The sequence below is a fragment of the Rattus norvegicus genome, chromosome 7, assembly GCF_021556685.1.
Source record: "Rattus norvegicus strain SHRSP/BbbUtx chromosome 7, alternate assembly SHRSP_T2T, whole genome shotgun sequence".
In the NCBI taxonomy this organism is placed as follows: Eukaryota; Metazoa; Chordata; class Mammalia; order Rodentia; family Muridae; genus Rattus; species Rattus norvegicus.
Window position 1 is genome coordinate 6,210,210 of NC_141540.1, and position 17,109 is coordinate 6,227,318.

Consider the following 17,109-nt stretch of genomic DNA (forward strand, 5'->3'; position numbering starts at 1 on the left):
TACACACACACGCTCACATACTCTCTCACACACACATGCTCACTCTCTCACACACTTTCACACACACAGGCTCACACTCACACTCACACACTTTCACACACACAGGCTCACACTCTCACACACATACACCTCACACACACACACACGCACAATCATGAACCTAGCAGGTAAATAGATGGAGCTAGAAAAGGTCATCCTGAATGAGGTAACCCAGACCTGGAAAGTTCACTGGAGGCTCCTAGCTGCAAACCTTCAGGTGTGAGTTCACATTCTAGAGCAACTGCAGAAGTGAGGACAGTAAAGTGGAACCATTGCCACGATGGATCCAGGGTTGGGGAGCAGTAGGGAGGGAGGCAGCAGAGCACATGTGATCTAGTCAAAGGAATGGGAAGGGGGGTTGCTCCTAAGGGAAGAAGATCAAAGTAAACGCAGAAAAAGGTGGGAAGAAGGTAAAAGAGAACAGTAGTATACAGTTGATTTGATAGAGACATGGGACCTCCTTAGGGAATGAGAGGGAGGTAAATACAGAAGGAAGTAGATGAAATAATTATTTCTGTAAAGTCACAAGAAATCATACTGTATTATCTACTTAATAAAAAAACCCTGTAACTCCGTGTATAAATACACACACATTTTTAATGCATCTTCTCAATGGTGCTCCCTCCAAGAGCCAAAGACCACTTAATGAAAATTCCAGTACCAAACGATTCCAAAAAGAGAATCCCTCTTTTGAGGTGTTGGCCAGGGTTGTCCAAGAGACTCCCAAACATGCAGCCTGTTCCTGTTGCCCTCAGTTACTCCTCTAAGAAGGAAAGTGTGTTCCTGTCACTGCTGAGGATAGGATCCATGTCAGTAGCAAGGCCCAGAGGCCCCCGGTTGGAACTGACCCAAATGGTTTCTCCTTACTAGCTTTTGTGATACCAAGGGCATGATGCAAGCTTCCAAAGGAGGGAGTCAGTCTATGGTTCTACTCAGCTATGATGCCTGAGAACCACACCAATGACCAGCATGGCACACTAGCCTAAGAGGCAGTAGTGGCACTCATATTTTGGCAGTAACCAACAACTCCATGGAGGGGGACCATGGGAGCCTAGTCAGTGCTAGTGAAGGCATGGCTATTGGAAGAGAAGCTACCACTTCTAATTTGTCAGGCTAACATAATCCCTAACAACAATCTGTAAACATCTGTCCGTACACCCACAGATAAGTGTAGACTTCACCCCTCACCAAGGCAACTGCTCTTTGCAACAGATGGAGGCCACTACAGAAAACCACAACCGACCAAAGTGCAGAGCTGCAGAGCTCAGTCCCAACGGATACAACTATGAAAAACACTGCTGCACCTGAGGCTCGGGGAACATTACAGAAGAGGGGGCAAAAGGTTGTGAGAGCCAGAGGGTCAGGGCATTTACTGCTGAACAAGGATGATACCAAAGATCACGTCAGAAACTGATGGGGAAAAGCCCAACGGGCCTCAGTCCTGCAAAGAACTATAGGCAGCTGAAGAAAACTGGGGCAAAGCGAGAAAGGTGGCTCTCCCTGGGGAAGACACACCAAGTGGTTATCCTGTGGCAAACGGTAAACACTGAAGAAGACATACTGGCAGCATTATACAGACTGTGCAGGCTACATCTAGAAATATATATATATATATATTCTATACATATGTACATATATGCGATATAATGCAATATCATTATATTATTATAAGAAGAAAAAGACCGTGAATTTGAAAGAAAGTGGGGCTAGTATATGAGAGGGTTTGGAGGAAAGAAAGGGAGAAGTGTTACGGTTGAAATATAATCTAAAAAAAATTTAAAATAATATTACAGGCGAGTCATGGTGGCCCACATCTTTAATTACAGACTTTGGGATGCGGAAGCAGGTAGATTTCTGTGAGTTCCACCTGGGTTACAAAGAGAGACACCCCTGTCTTTAAAAAGAAAAGAAACAACTGTCCTGCTAGACCAACAGCTTTAGTAGTGTCTGGCTTTCCACTCAGTCTTAGACTTGTCTATGTCTTGAACAGATAAATAGTTGGTATGAAGTCTGCCTTCCTCCCAGAAGGAAAACAAGGGAAAGGGAGTCTCCAAGAACAAACAGGGGTGTTAAATTACTCGTGTTTATTTATAACAGACCTTCAGCCAGTACAGTACAAAACTTACAGTAGTATTTCTCCATTACACAAATATTTACTTACAGTATGTTACATATACAAAATGCTTTGCAGTAAGTCTCAAAAGCTGGTTTAACTCCCTTTGAGAAAGGAGAAAAACTCTTTAAAAAGAGGGAAAGTCAGGAACCAGAGGAAGGGACACGAGGTCAAGGGTCAAGGGTCAAAGGGGACACTGAACAGGCTGCAGAGGAACGGTGGGGAGAAGGAGAGGTGGTATTGCACTTGCTTCTGTGTTTATTCTATTTTTGATCTTCATAATTTCTGATTAAAAATATATATATATATTATGTACACAAGGAAAGAAGCTGCCAGAAGTATTATAAAATTCCACCTGCAGCTTGGACACAGACGAGCACACACACACACACACACACACATACACACACACACACACACTCACACACACACAAAGGTCTGGAAAAGTGTCTATTTAGAAATTCTCTCCCTTTCCCCCACTTTTTTGGGGTGTTGTTTTTGAAAAGTAATAAAAAAAGAGAACACCTCTTTTCTCTGTGTGGGTTTTGGTGGTTTGGTTTTGTTGTTCTTACTGTTTTCTTCTTTTACTTTTTTTGTTTTTTTTGTTTTTGTTTTTCAATGCAAAAGGATCTGGGAGAGAGCATGAGGATGTTTGAGGTTCCAGAGCTGGAAGGCTCTGAAAAGTAGCATTTTGTACCTAAGACCCTGGTTAAAGTGCAGTGGTGGGCTGGAGAGAGACAAAGGCCTCTCCTCCCTAGCACCTGGTCTTGTCCCTCCACCTCTGCTCTCATGGGCATTAGTATAGCCTCGGAGAAGGAGGAGTATAGTCCTTCGTGTTTCTGGGAGCTCACAGGTGCTAAGGCTGACTAGACAAAGGGAGTGGTGGGGCACTCTAAGGCTCTAATGCCTCGGAGGAACTAGTCCTTCTGAGGTATCCTCAAATATGTGGTGGCAGACACAGAAGAGGTGGGAGCAGGTATAATGGGAAGAGGCCTAACAACCAGAGTAGTTCAGGACAAGCCCAGCCAGTGACCTCAGCTGTGCTGCTGGCCCAAGGAGGAATTAGGGCCAAAGTTCTGTTATGAAGACCCTTTACTTCTCTCAGGACCACCCAGTTCTCTGCCTTTGGCAGCACCCGCTTATTGCTACATTGTCAGGGAAGAAGAACCACCCCAGAAAGCTTCTCTCTGCCAATCTGGTCCTTCTTGGAAGCGGTGCCACAAAGGAAGAGAAGAAAGTGGTTTTTCCCCCACCCCCACCCCCGCCACCCTTCTTGTGATAGGGGAAAGTAGACTCTCTTCAGAATGCTTAAGAGCCCCAGTCCCAGGATCTGATCTAGCCCACCCTTTATCCTGCCTCTCGACATCCCTAACAGGGATCGAGGAAAGTAGGGAGAGGCAAAAGAGAGAGAAAGGGCCCATGGAAAGGAAGATGGACAGAGAGGAAGAGAAAGGGAGGGGGAAGACCAAGACTATAACTTATGAGGTGTTGTGTTTGGTTTCTTTTCTTTGCTTTTTTTTTTCTTTTCTTGTTTTCTTTAAATATAGAAAAACAGCCTTTGGTTTGAATCTCAGAGAAGCCGAGAGTGGGATGGTTGTGGCCTTGGCAGGGAACTATAGAGAGACTTCCACAGCAATGGAGTTATGCCTCCTCCTGCATGGTCTCACGAATCCTCCATATCTGAATAGCCAGAGTCTCTGCGACCACCAGAGAAGACTGCCTCTCCTGCCATGTGTCGGAGCTAGATGTGGAAGGGCAGTGGGGGTGACTCCCAGTTGCGTCCGTCCCATTTTTGCTAGGACACGGTAGAAGGGTTGACGGGCACACACCTGTCATTCATCCTGGGACAATTTTTTGGTTATACTGAAAGTTGGCAGAGAGAAAAGAGACGTCCCTTTCTCCCTGCCATTGTGATCATAACAGGGCCCAGGAGCCTGGGAACGTGACTGTGAGTCCTGCTGGAAGGAAGAGGAAAAAGGCAGCGTGACTGATGGGGTTGAGAGAGCCCCTGGTCATTGAGCAGCAACCCACTGGTTTCTCCTAAGATGGGGACAGAAGGAGTCCTGAGAGCCTAGGAAGGTCACTGAAGTAAAAGAGTTTGAAAGGTGGAAAAGAGATTCCCACCCATCCCCTTCCCCATGCCCTGGTTCTCAGCTACGTGCCAGCAGCTCTCGGTGTGTCAGAGAGAGGGTTGCAGGCCTAGCTTTAGCCCCTGAGAATATAAAATGGGGGCGTTCCAAGGAGAGAAAAGCCACCACTGAAAGGAGTGGAAAGTTGAGACCAGAGGGGGGAGCCAGGGAGAGGAAAGGGTGGTCTCACATCCTAGAGGGAGATCCTGAATGTAGCTTTTAGGGATCTTGGATTCCCAGGTGAGGTCAAGAGGACCCTCAGTCCACAGTGCCTAGGGAGAGTTTCTACAGCCCCTCCTACCTGCAGATGAGGAAATTCTTCATTCATTTAAGAATAGTGCAAGCTGCCTAGAGTGAGTGGGCACAAGAGGTATGGAGTGCCGGGTTGAAGGGTCCCAGAGAGGAGATAATGCCACAGACCTAAGGTGGGGCCGTTGGGAGGTATCAGCATCAAAAGTGAAGGGTCAGATAAATAAGGGTGAGGATTAAAGCAAGAAGCTCAACGTCTCTTAGCACCGAGAGGAGCTTCCAACCCCTGGAGCTGTCGGAGGATGTGGGATCCACAAAATAAAAAAAAATAATAATAATAAAAAAGTCTAGGCTTAGAGCAGAAGGGAGCCAAGGGCAGAAGAGTGAAGGAGTGACCAGAGATTTCAGTCAATTAAAAAAGGCCAAGGAAAAGTCACTAATTAAAAGAGCAAATGTGCCGGGGAGAGAGGTTAGAAGGAGAAATGTAAGCAAGAGACTTGTCTGGTCGCAATGCTCAAACTGGTCAGGGTAGAGGGGAACAGGCAAAGACGGGTCAGAGTCAAGTGTGAAGTGAGGTGGCCAGTGGATGGGGCTACAACGCAAAACTCCTTAGGGTATAACAGGGATTGGGTTAGACACCTGTAGGTGGGGCGGGGCGGGGCGGGGCGGGGCGGGGCGGGGCGGGGCCGAGAGCTGGCTTGGGGAGAGAGGTTTCTAGCCCACCTTATGTTCCCCCCGGACGATGTGGGAAGAGAACTCATACCGATCCTGGCTGTGATAACCACAGATGTTACACTCGAAAGGGTCTCTGAAGCCATGGCAACCCATGTGGATGGTGAACATGACGTGGTCCAGAAAGAGGATGCGGCAGTGTTCACACTTAAAGGCCTTCACAGGCTCACCGCTCTCACCCACCACCCGAAGCACTTCCTTGGAGGGGCCTGGGGTGCCCCGCAACAACCCCTCTTGTGGTTTGGGGTCCTCTTTGGCATAGGCGGGACTGTGCCGGCCCACCACTATGGTGGGAGGAGGTTGAGGTGGGGGACCCTGAGGGAGGGATACCACCCCGCCAATCCGATCTTCATGGTTGCTCTCTGTATCTGTGGAGTCCTGGCAGCCATTGCTGGGGGATGCCCCGGGGTCAGTCAAAGAGCCTCGGGCTCGATAAAGGAGGGGACCTCCGTCTCCCAGGTCCTCGGGTCCCTCACCTGCTTCTCGTGACCCTGGAAGCTCCAGTCGGCTGGGGAGGGGCTGCATTTGGGTGTACACAGAACTGATGACGGGTGTGAGTTCTGAGATGCAGTTGGTGGGCGGAAGGCGGAGGGGACGAAGGTGCTCAGTACCCACAAAGGCTAGAGACCCTCCGAAGCCAGGCTCCAGACCATGGTGTGCCACCAGCTCCACGTCCTTTTCATAGCCACCGCTGGGGTTCACATCATAGGGAAGGTCTGAGAGGCTGAAGCGCATCTGCTTTTCTCCTGTGGAGTAACAGATCTCGTTGGGGTTGGGTTTGAAGACCCCTAATTCTTTGTTTTCTAACTCAGGAGCCTAAATATAACAAACAGTATCCTCGTCGTTATTAATGAGTTCTGGGGACCCAACCCAGGGCTGCACACGTGCTAAGCACACATTCTCCCACTGAGCTACATCTATAGCCCCAGGGGACCTCATTCACTTTCCCTGAGGGTCAGGCCCTGGGCAGGCTGTAGTCCTAGAGTAAGGCCTCTCTATGAAGTCATCACATCCTCAGAGAGATGTCATTTGCAGGACAAGGAACCACAAGTTGGCTAGGCTGCCTGGTCAGTGGACCCCAGGGCCCTATTCTTTCTCTGCACGCGCGCGCGCGCGCACACACACACACACACACACACACACACACACACATACACACACACAGTGCTAGGATTATGAGCACTAGACATCATGCCTGGCATTCTTAGGTAGGTTCTGGGGGTTGAGAAACTCTGGTTCTCATGCAAGCCCTTTACACACTGTGCTGTTCCCCCAACTCTCTTGGAAGCATGAATTCCCTCCCCATCCACTCCCATCGGAGTGAGCACACATTCTGAGCACCACAGAGACCACTTGGCTCATTTTTTCCCCATCAAATCTCCAGGTCTCTCTGGTCTAATGGCAATGGAAACTGTGATGTACTTGAGCTATGGCCCGAAGCTGCTATCTCCTTTGGGACAGGAACTCTTACCTACAAACTTCTGTGGGGTGGAGCGCTTGCGTTTGGTGAGGCTGTTGGCCAAACGGTCGATGAAAGTTGGCCGCTCTGTTGATGGGTGCAGCATTGAGTCAGGCACCATCTCCAGGTCACGGATTTCATCACCTGGAGGGGAGGGGCAGGATGGGAGCTGCTGAGTAAGGGTGGCATTGGCCCAGCAGCCTTGCCTGGAGAAAACCAGCCAGCCAGTAGTCGAGGAAGGTTACACCTGCAAACTGGGCTCTCTCTCCCCCTCCCTCTCCCCCCCTTTTCCTCCTCTAGCTCCCTCTCTTTCTGTCTGTTTCTTTCCTTTTTCTTTTTGTGGTTTATGTTTTCCCAACAGGATCCCACTTATGCAGCCCTGGCTGGCTTTGAACTCACTGTGCAGATAGACCAGGCTGGCCTAGAACTCACAGAGATCCACCTGTCTCTGCTGTTTAAGTGCCAGGATTAAAGGAATGTGTCACCTTTAGATCTTTATCTTAAGCTCAGTCCAGGAATGATCATTTGCGGACAATCGTACACTTCTAACCCCTTTATCTTCTATTCTTTGTGCTTCCTCTCCTGCTCCTATCTAGCCTGAGATGATAGATTCAGAGTTCCTCTATGCCAGGATCCCCCTTGTACTGTCTGTTTTTATGTGTCAACTTGACATAAGCTGGGGTTATCACAGAGAAAGTAGCCTCGGTTGAGGAAATGCCTCCATGAGACCCAGCTGTAAGGCATTTTCTCAATTAGTGATCAAGGGGGGAGGACCCAGCCCATTGTGGGTGGTGCCATCCCTGGGCTGGTGATCTTGGGTTCTATAAGAAAGCAAGTTGAACAAGCCAGGGGAAGCAAGCCAGTAAGTAACATCTCTCCATGGCCTCTGCATCAGCCCCTGCTTCCTGACCTGTGTGAGTCCTAGTCCTAATTTCATTTGGTGATGAACAGCAATGTGGAAGTGTAAGCTGAATAAACCCTTTCCTCCCCAATTTGCTTCTTGGTCATGATGTTTGTGCAGGAATAGAAACTCTGACACCAGGGTTGGGGATTTAGCTCAGTGGTAGAGCGCTTGCCTAGCAAGCGCAAGGCCCTGGGTTCGGTCCCCAGCTCCGAAAAAAAAAGAAAAAGAAAAAAAAAAAGAACCTCTGACACCCTGTAGACCTTCCTGTATGTCTGGATCCCCTATTGACCTGCCTCAGAGCTGTGCTTGCCGCTCATGGGGTGCTTAGGAATGGATGCTTGGAAGGTTCACTAGGAGCAACCTCATCCCTTGCCTGAACTCCTGGTCCTACCCTCAGCTCCTCTATAGTACAACCCACAGCCCCACCTGGCTGGCCAGCCAACGTCTGGGCATCAGTGCTGAGACTCTGTAGGTAGTTGTGGCACCGCTCCTTGTGCTCCTCGAGGGTACTTTGCTGTTTGTAGCTCCGGCCACAGTAGTTGCACTTGTAGGGTTTACCCACGGTGGGAGAGGAGACTGCGGAGGAGAGAGCAGAGGCAGCGTGAGAGTAGCTTCTCCCTGTACCTGGTCATGCAGGAGCCACTGCACAGTGGCTCACAGAGGAAAGAACGTTGATAACTTGATATTTTTTTTTCCCCTTCCCTAACTCCACTTACAACAGAAGAGAAGGTGAACTACATCTGAGGAAGCGTTGGACAACGTACAGCTAAGGGAAGGGACCCGTGGCACACTGCTTTAGGCTGGCAGTGGGATTCTAGATGCTCTGGCTGCTTCTGAAAGGAAAGGAGGATGTGTGAGGACTTAGTAGGGGATCTTCCCAGCTAAGTGCACAGGCCCCGCCCCAGAATCTCAGAGTCTGGGGCTCAGACTGTGGTTTAACCTTTCTGGGCAGCGGGCGGGGGCAATGGCTGTTTATCAGACAAGGGGACTTTTTGCTTGCTGCACTCGGCTTTGGTTGGAGGGAAACTGAAGCAGCAGAAAGGGCAGCCCTGAGCCCTGCCCATGCAGGAGGGCAGTGGGGGTTGGCCCCCACTTGTATTTTTTTTTTTTGATCTCCAGCCCTTGTCTGTTTAACTGATCTTTTTCTTTCTCTGTCATTATACTGTGGTATCGAGAGCCCCCCAGAGAGCCCTGCACTGACAAGAAAAAGGCAAGGAAAAGAACAGAGAAGATGAAGGGAAGGAGCTTGCGTTTATTTTTGTTGTTGTTGTTTTTAAAAGGACATGTTATAAAGCTCTGAAAAATGGGGACACAGGGGGTTGGGGATTTGGCTCAGTGGTAGAACACTTGCCTAGCAAGCGCAAGGCCCTGGGTTTGATCCCCAGGTCCGAAAAAAAAAAAAAGAATAGAAAAAAAATGGGGACACAGATTGTTAACTTATTTAAACACAATTCTTGGAGATTTTTTTGGAGAGGAGGAAACTCAGAGGAACAAGGTATATTTGTGTATTTGTTGCTACCACTGCGTGGCACGGCGGCAGAAGGCATTGCTAGGAGATTGGTAATTATTATTCAGCCCCACATATGTCTCTGTTGGCTACGTCTAAATCGACCTTTGCCATGCTGCTCTCCACCTGTAAATGACAGTTTAGAGATAGGGTGAGTGCCGGGGCCCTCTCCACCATGTTGGGAGAGGATCCTCTAGCCCTTTATTGCTTACAATGTGATTATAGCAGGAAGCATCTCACAGAGATGTGACCTCCATTTCAGTCTCCTTTCCCCTTAATCTCCTATGGGACAATATTTGAAACCTATGCAGTTGACCTTGTTAAGGGTCCGTGTGGTTGCAGGGTCTTGTAGAGAATATCTTTAATCCTAGTACTTGGGAGGCAGACCCAGTTGCGTCTCCGAGTCTGAAGCCAGCCCGATCTACATGGCAAGTTCTATGCTATCCAGAGGTAAACAGTGAGACTCTTTCTCAAGAAAAAACAAAACTGGCATTTTGTGTGGCCAAGCTATCCTTGCAAACCGGGAATCACCCTGGGAGCATGTGTTTTGGCCATTGGATCTTGATGAAGGCCGGGTAGGCAGAGTCCACAATGTTTATTTCCTTTCTCACAGCATCAGCTTCCTTGTGAAACCAATGCGGGCCTTTGTGCTGGGGCTGCAGCTCATTTAGTAGCATACTTGCCATGTGTGTATGTCTGTGTGTCTGCGTGTGTGTGTGTGTGTGTGTGTGTGTGTGCGTGTCTGTGTGTATCTGCATGTCTGTGTGTGTGTGTGCATGTCTGTGTGTGTCTATGTGTGTGTGTGTGCATGTCTGTATGTGTGTATGTGTGTGTGTCTGCATGTCTGTGTGTGTATGTGTGTGTATGTGTCTATATATCTCTGTGTATGTTTGTGTTTCTGCATGTCTGTGTGTGTGTATGTATGTGTGTGTGTGCATGTCTGTGCGTGTGTATCTGCATGTCTGTGTGTGTGTGTCTGCATGTCTGTGTGTGTGTGCATGTCTGTGTGTGTCTGTGTGTGTGTCTGCATGTCTGTATGTGTGTATGTGTGTGTGTCTGCATGTCTCTGTGTGTGTATGTGTGTGTGTGCATGTCTGTGTGTGTGTGCATGTCTGTGTGTGTGTGCATGTCTGTGTGTGTGCATGTCTGTGTGTGTGTGCATGTCTGTGTGTGTGTGTGTGCATGTCTGTGTGTTTGTGTGTATCTGCATGTCTGTGTGTGTGTGTGTATCTGCATGTCTGTGTGTATGTGTCTGCATGTCTGTGTGTGTGTGTGTGTGTATCTGCATGTCTGTGTGTATGTGTCTGCATGTCTGTGTGTGTGTGTCTGTGTGTGTGTGTGTGTGTGTGTGTGTGTGAAGCCTTAGGTTTGATCCCCAGCTGCTCATAGGCAGGAGTAGTGGTGTATTCCTTCGAACCCAGTGTTCAGGAGAGAGGGGAGGAGGACCAGGATCAGAAAGTGAAGGTCATTCTTGGGTACACAAGGACTTTGAGATTGGCTTGGGATACATGAGAGTCCTGTCTCAAATAGTGCAGTATCTGCTGGGATTCCTCAAGCCCCTTGCCTGCCTCTGAAATTCTTATGGTCACAGAAGGTGACACAGACAATTGCCTGCAGAAGTCAGCGATGATCAGAGAGAACAAGGGGTCCCAAATCTGGAGCAAGTTTGGCTGAGGAGGCAGAAGGCGCAGTGCCTCTCTGTGCCCCTAAGCCCTCTCCGGTGAGGCTGAGGAAGAAAGAAAAGCCCAGGAAAGATTCCGAGGACAGATGCCACTAATTCTCCATCCCACCTTCCTTCCCCTCAACCCTCACATTCCCTCTTCCTTGCTGACTCAAGTCTCTGGATCTGACCTCCTCTCCAATCTGGCCAAGAGTCCAAAACTTGGTAAAATATCTGGAAAGTTCTCCAATTCTCTAGTTCCTTCACAGATGCTACCTCAATCTTTCACCATTTTTGTTATTTTGAGGCAGGGCCTCGTATACCCCAGGCTGACCGACTACATGACCTTCCTGCCCCTATCTCTCGGAGACAGCCACACCCGGCTTCAGAGCGTCTTGAGTGAACTAGCGCCTGTTGCTTCAGTTCCCTCACAGCGATCCAACCACTGACCCCTGGGTGCTCTGTGGACTTGCTCTTGCCTATGAAAAAACTACCACTTCTTGGGATGCAAGGCAGAAATGAGGTAGTTTTCCCCATTTGGTCCTAGTGCCTGTCCTCCTGGTTTTGGAAGCTTGTAGATTTATTTATAGGAACCACGAGAAGGTAGAGGGAGGACATGCAGTGACCATTCAAGACCTCTGGTATTTTGGGAATAGGAGTAGGGTCAATGTGGTAGCGGGTAAAGGTCCTGATGCAAGAGAGTGGGAAGAGAGCCTCCCATGGGGCTCAGAATTAGAGGTGACGGGACACACGGCATCATTACAGTGTTTAGACACGAAGGTAGAAAGAAGGAACGTTAAACCAAGCTCTTTTGTTTTTGCTTCACATCACAGAATATGGCAGTAAGAAACCACAGTGAAGACTCCCACAAGTTTCTCACAGCCCCCGTGTGCCCTGTCACAGTGGCAGACATTATAGTATCCCTCTCCAGAGAAGAGTTGTGAACCACGGCCATTTGCTGCAGGTGCTGGGTGCCTCTTTGTTCCTGCGGATCAGTCACTCACCTGAGTGTGTGCGGAGGTGGCCAGTGAGGGCGTCACGCCGGCGGCAGGCGTAGTTGCAGAAGGGACATTTGAAGGGCTTCTCCCCTGAGTGCAGCTTGATGTGACGCAGCAGATTCCCCTTCTGTGTGAAGGAGGCACCACACTGATTGCAGTGGAAGGGCCTTTCCCCTGCAGGTGAAAGGACAGGTCCCGGAGACTGGCATGAGAGGCGTGGAGGGAAAGCCTTCAGAGTACACTCTGGAGGGGCAGCAGGTGCCACACATACCAGGCCTACATTATGGAGGCCAGCCAGGGGCCCTTTTACCCTGAAAAGGTGTGGACTACAGGTGTGTGACTTGAAACCAGAACTTTGGTAGAAGACCTACCAAAAGACCATTGCCCCAGTAGCTGAGTCCACTCTGCCCAGGAGCTCAATGTCTGAGGAGGATAAACAGGGGCTCTGTACCCCTAAGCAGCAGCTCTGTACCCCCTTACAGTTTTTTTCTTTTCTTTTTTTCGGAGCTGGGGACCGAACCCAGGGACTTGCGCTTGCTAGGCAAGCGCTCTACCACTGAGCTAAATCCCCAACCCCTACATTTTAAGATGAGAAGACCCTGGAATTCTGTCCCTTTTGGACCAAAAGCTCCCCCCACTTTTTTTTGGTGTTGAGATCCACCACAAGGCCTTACACATGTACACACTCCACCACCGATCTACACTGAAGTTTCAAGACTTCTTCTAGAGGTACCCACTCTCTGAATATCTCTGTACATCCCTGAACATACTGAGAAACGTAGTAGGAGCTTTTCTTTGTCACAATGGCTGAAGGAAAGGGCCAGGTAGTTAACGACGTTCCGAGGGGCTTATATCCCTTTTCTCTTGTTATCTATGAAACATGCTCTAATGACCTTTCCATTTCTAGGAATTATTTATTCATTTTTTTATGTATATTAGCACACTGTAGTTGTCTTCATGACACCAGAAGAGGGCATCAGATCCCATTGCAAATGGTTGTGAGCCACCATGTGGTTGCTGGGATTTGAACTCAGGACCCCTAGAAGAGCCAACCAGACCCTTCCATTTCTAAGCACCACCCCCCTCCAGTGGGTCTCTTCAGCCTCCTTCTTCCCTACCAGAGTCTTAGCACAGCCCTGCCTCCCAGTCCCAGCCAACCCCACCCAGAGCTCTCCCATAAGGCCCTTGGGCTTACTTACCAGTGTGGCTGCGCTTGTGTACCATGAGCACATTGGGTCCAATACAGACCATGCCACAGACGTCGCACTTGAGTTTGCCGTTGGGTAGCCGGATGCCGCCAGGGGAGTGAGGCTCTGGTCCGCTTCCGTCGCAGTAGCCCAAGGGCTCCGACAATGAGTCCTCCACAATCACACTGTCATCCTTATCCAGGAGCCGTTCATCCGGCCCCAGCAGTCTGCTCGACTCCTCATCGCTGTACATCTCCACCTTGATGGAGTTGGCTGGGGGTCGGGGGACTGACGTTTAGAATACAGATAGGCAAAGGGGCAACCATTCCCAGGGGCGAACGACACTGTGATAGTACAACAGGGCGCCTGACTGCAAACACTGACTTAGGCTTAGGTGCCCGAGTCAGGAGGGACACGGCCTATGTGTTATCTCAGGTGAGGGTCCCAGAGTCTGAACTGAAAGCAGTGGAGGGGGGTGCACAGGCTGACTCCAGTCACTGGGCAGGAGGGGTAGCTGCCGAGGAGCCTTTGCACCCTCTTGTCACTAAGAATGATGTTCGGTTGGGTGTGGTGGCACCTATCTGTAATCCCTGCACTTGGAAGGCAGAGCCAGTTGGATCTCTGTAAGTTTATGGCCAGCCTGGTCTACATAGTGAATTCCAGGTCAGCTAGGGCTACACAGGAAGATCCTGTCTTTAAAAAAAGAAAAAGAAAAGAAAAAAAAGAAGGAAGGAAGGAAGGAAGGAAGGAAGGGAGGGAGGGTGGGAGGGAGGGAGGGAGGAAGGAAGGAAGGAAGATGACTATGTTTGTCTTGGGCAGGAATCCAGCAGGTAACAGAGGCTGGAAAACAGGCCTGGGAAGACTGGAGGGGGGAGCAGGCTAGAAGCAAAGTGACACTGGAAGACAGGTATCCTATTCTCCCTCTGAGAAGGAACCCCCACGTCTCTGCCCAGCAACCTGAGGGGACACGGGGAGGAGCTTTGGCACTAGCTCTGACCTACATTCTCGGCTATTTCAACCATTTAGAAAATGTCACAGATCTAGAGCCAGCTGGGGAGGGGCATTCAGGGACCCTGTCTGGAACAGAAGTGGGGTGGAGTTGGTGAAGTCCTGCTACTGTGTGTTTTCCACCTCTCTCTCTACCCCGATGTCCATTTCTGTCTCCCGGAACCTTTATTCCCCTGCCCCTGCCCAAGATTCAGACAGGGTTTCTCTGTGTAGCCCTGTCTGTTCTGGAACTCACTCTGTAGACTAGTCTGGGCTCAAACTTACTGGCATCTGCTTCCTGAGTGCTGGGACTAAACGCGTGTGCCACCGTGCAGCTGGGACCTTTACCTTAATGTCACCCATAGGCTTTTTAGCTTTACCTCCGGCTGGCGTTAGCCATTCTTCCCACAAGCTAGGAGAGCTCTAGGTTCTGGCCTCCTCCCCACCCTGAGAGGCTCTAAGCAGGAACCAGAAGGAGATGATTTGGAAATGGTGGCCAGGGGAAGGCAAACTGAAGGCCAAATAAAAAACAGGGCTACCTAGTGCTAGGAGTTGGGAGAGGACCGTACTTACCACTGAGCGAGCGGCTGGGTGAAGAGTGCTGGCTGTTTGGGGTGCTCACCGAGGGCCCCACTGGGGCCCCAAGGAACTCCTTCTCGAGAGATGAGTCCCCGCTACCTTGGAGGAGAGAATGGAGGGCAGGTAAAGCTTGGGCTGAAGCCATCTATAGTCCACTACCTAATGTTTAAGAGAAACTTCAGTTAAATATCACAAACATTTGTCCTGTATTCATGCACAAGGTAGGCTGAATGTTGAGCACCCTACCTGGTGCTCCAGCAGCCGGGTGCCCTGGGCTGACTCTGACTTCCGTGAACTCAGCAGCGGTCTGGCTTACCCTACCTTTATCTGTGCCTGAGGGGAAGAGCATCACCCACTGCCTAACTCTGCAGGAAACAGGCCTAGGACTGGGCGGACCAGGGGAGAACAGAGATCAGGGACATTTTTACCTACTGTTCTCTCTGGAGCTACCAGGAGCAGCTTTGGAATCTGTAGGAGAGGGATCTGGAACTGTCCGGAATCTATTGATAATATCAGTAGCAATAACAATAGCAGCTAATTACTAATTACTGATTGGGTACTTGTATCAGGCCTTAGTCTGTGTGCTGGGACGTCTCCTTTAAGCTTCACAATCACCTTTTGAAATAAGCACTGGGATATTACTTAAATTGTATTTATTTATTTATTCATTTATTTATTGGATAAGGAAACACAAAAGATGTTATATTATTTGTTTAAACTGGTAGTGGCTGAGTTGGGGGTAGGATCACAAACAAGATAAATGCCGAGTCCTTGGCCACTGCTTGTCCAGTCAGGAGTCACTGTTTCAATGGGGGTGAGGTGGGCTCATTAGACTTTGTAATTCAGTCAAATTTTGAAGATTCTAGAAGCTTTCTAGCTGATCCAAGTCCAATCGCATACTTATATTTGGTATTCTCTCGAGAGCTAAATATCAGTTATCCTATGCATGTCAGTTTTTTTTTTTTGGTTCTTTTTTTTTTTTCTTGGTTCTTTTTTTTCGGAGCTGGGGACTGAACCCAGGGCCTTGCGCTTCCTAGGCAAGCGCTCTACCACTGAGCTAAATCCCCAACCCCTGCATGTCAGTTTTAACTTGTTGACAAAATACTTTGTAAAAAACGCTTTTTAAAAATTCTGTTTTTTTTTTTAAATCCGGCAGCATACCTGAAAACATGAGTGAATTAAAAAAATCCCCCCTCCCCACAGCCTTCTGCACATGTATATGAATAAAATCAAAACACGTGTAGATAAACACACAAACACAGATCACACATGTAGATACACATAAAGAGAACATACCTACTGGGATAAACATACAGCCGTCTATTTTATCTGCTAACATGAACATGCATGGATATATGCACAGAGGCCTAAACATGGAAGAGAGAGAGAGAGAGAGAGAGAGAGAGAGAGAGAGAGAGACCCTAACATTCACCTAAAGTTCACCTAGGTTAGTAATTTACCCACTTTCCCAGCTATGCACATACTTACTTTCACAAAATAAAGATTCCATTATAAAATGGTTGGAGTCCTGGGCCTGAGGCAAGAAATCCGGAGCACACCCTCCTGAGAGCTCCCTCTCCAGCTTTGGTCAGTGGGAAGAAAACAACCACTCAGGACTTTGGGACCATTTCCCATCACAACCTCTCCTAAAGTCCCGTTCCCCGTTCTATCCCTCGGAAGCCCGAGGAACCCTGTTCACGATCTATAGAAAAAGCCTTATGCCTTGAATCTGATTTCCCCTGCTGAGGTCCTGAGGCAAGCAACGGTTTTCTTAAGAAGTTGCCTTAAGTCAGCACCAGACACAAACCATGACGTGAGCGGCTCAGGACCATTACGACTTGTAGATTCAGGTCCAGTTTTAACGCATGCCCTTTCAACTGAGTTTACTGAGGTTCGAAGGCTAGCTAGGCTGAAAATGGCTAAGTAAATTCACAGTCCTCCTGCCTCAGCCTTTGAAGTGCTGGGATTGTGTGCATGCACCACACCCAGTTTCTTAGTCCTTTCAAAGGTTAGTGCTGACCCTACTCTAAATCACCCAGCATTAATAAGAAGGGACCTGCTGATCCTAAAATGAATGAGCTTCTTAGAAATTCATATCTGGTCCTGACTCCTGGAGCTGAGGCTGCCTCTAAGACTAGGGGCTAGCTTTCTGGGAAATGATACTCTTAAGGGGAAGCTTAGGGACATTGAGGGGAAAGCATTCTTTGTGGCTCTCCCAGGGAAGGGCTGGAAACAGGAGAGAAAGCAGGAGCCTCAAGGCGCACTAGTAACTCCAGAGGCTCTTTGATGCTGCTGTCATCCCTAGGATAAAGGCAAGAGGGAAAACACACTCAAGTCTACTTTCATGGCACTAAAATCTAAGAAGGATCTGTGTCAAAGGCCAGAGGGTCTTTGTGGGGCTCCAGGGACTTAGACTTCTGCCTGAGGCTGACAGGGACAAAAGTCAGATTTGGGAAACTCATCAGTTCCTCTCTCAGCCTCGGAAACCCCAGTGAGGGAATTTCAAATGCCTGGGACTTCCAAGAAATCTCAGACTGTCAAAGCCAAGAATTAAGGCTGCTCTCAG

General features: G+C 49.0%; 1 protein-coding gene across 8 annotated transcripts in view; it reads right to left on the reverse strand.

The window, feature by feature from the left end:
* Nucleotides 1-1,837: 1,837 nt before the first annotated feature.
* The window catches only part of Ikzf4 (IKAROS family zinc finger 4), a 39,469-nt gene continuing 24,197 nt past the window's right edge, over nucleotides 1,838-17,109 (reverse strand). For 3 of the 8 annotated variants that reach the window (XM_087555237.1, XM_087555235.1, XM_087555238.1), the window contains 6 exons: nucleotides 14,538-14,642; nucleotides 12,990-13,250; nucleotides 11,797-11,964; nucleotides 8,052-8,201; nucleotides 6,734-6,865; nucleotides 3,698-6,008 (listed from right to left, as the gene is read on the reverse strand). In XM_087555237.1, coding sequence (XP_087411363.1) covers nucleotides 5,245-6,008; nucleotides 6,734-6,865; nucleotides 8,052-8,201; nucleotides 11,797-11,964; nucleotides 12,990-13,250; nucleotides 14,538-14,642 — 1,580 coding nt within the window. In that variant the 3' untranslated portion in view covers nucleotides 3,698-5,244. 8 annotated transcript variants of the gene reach the window in all.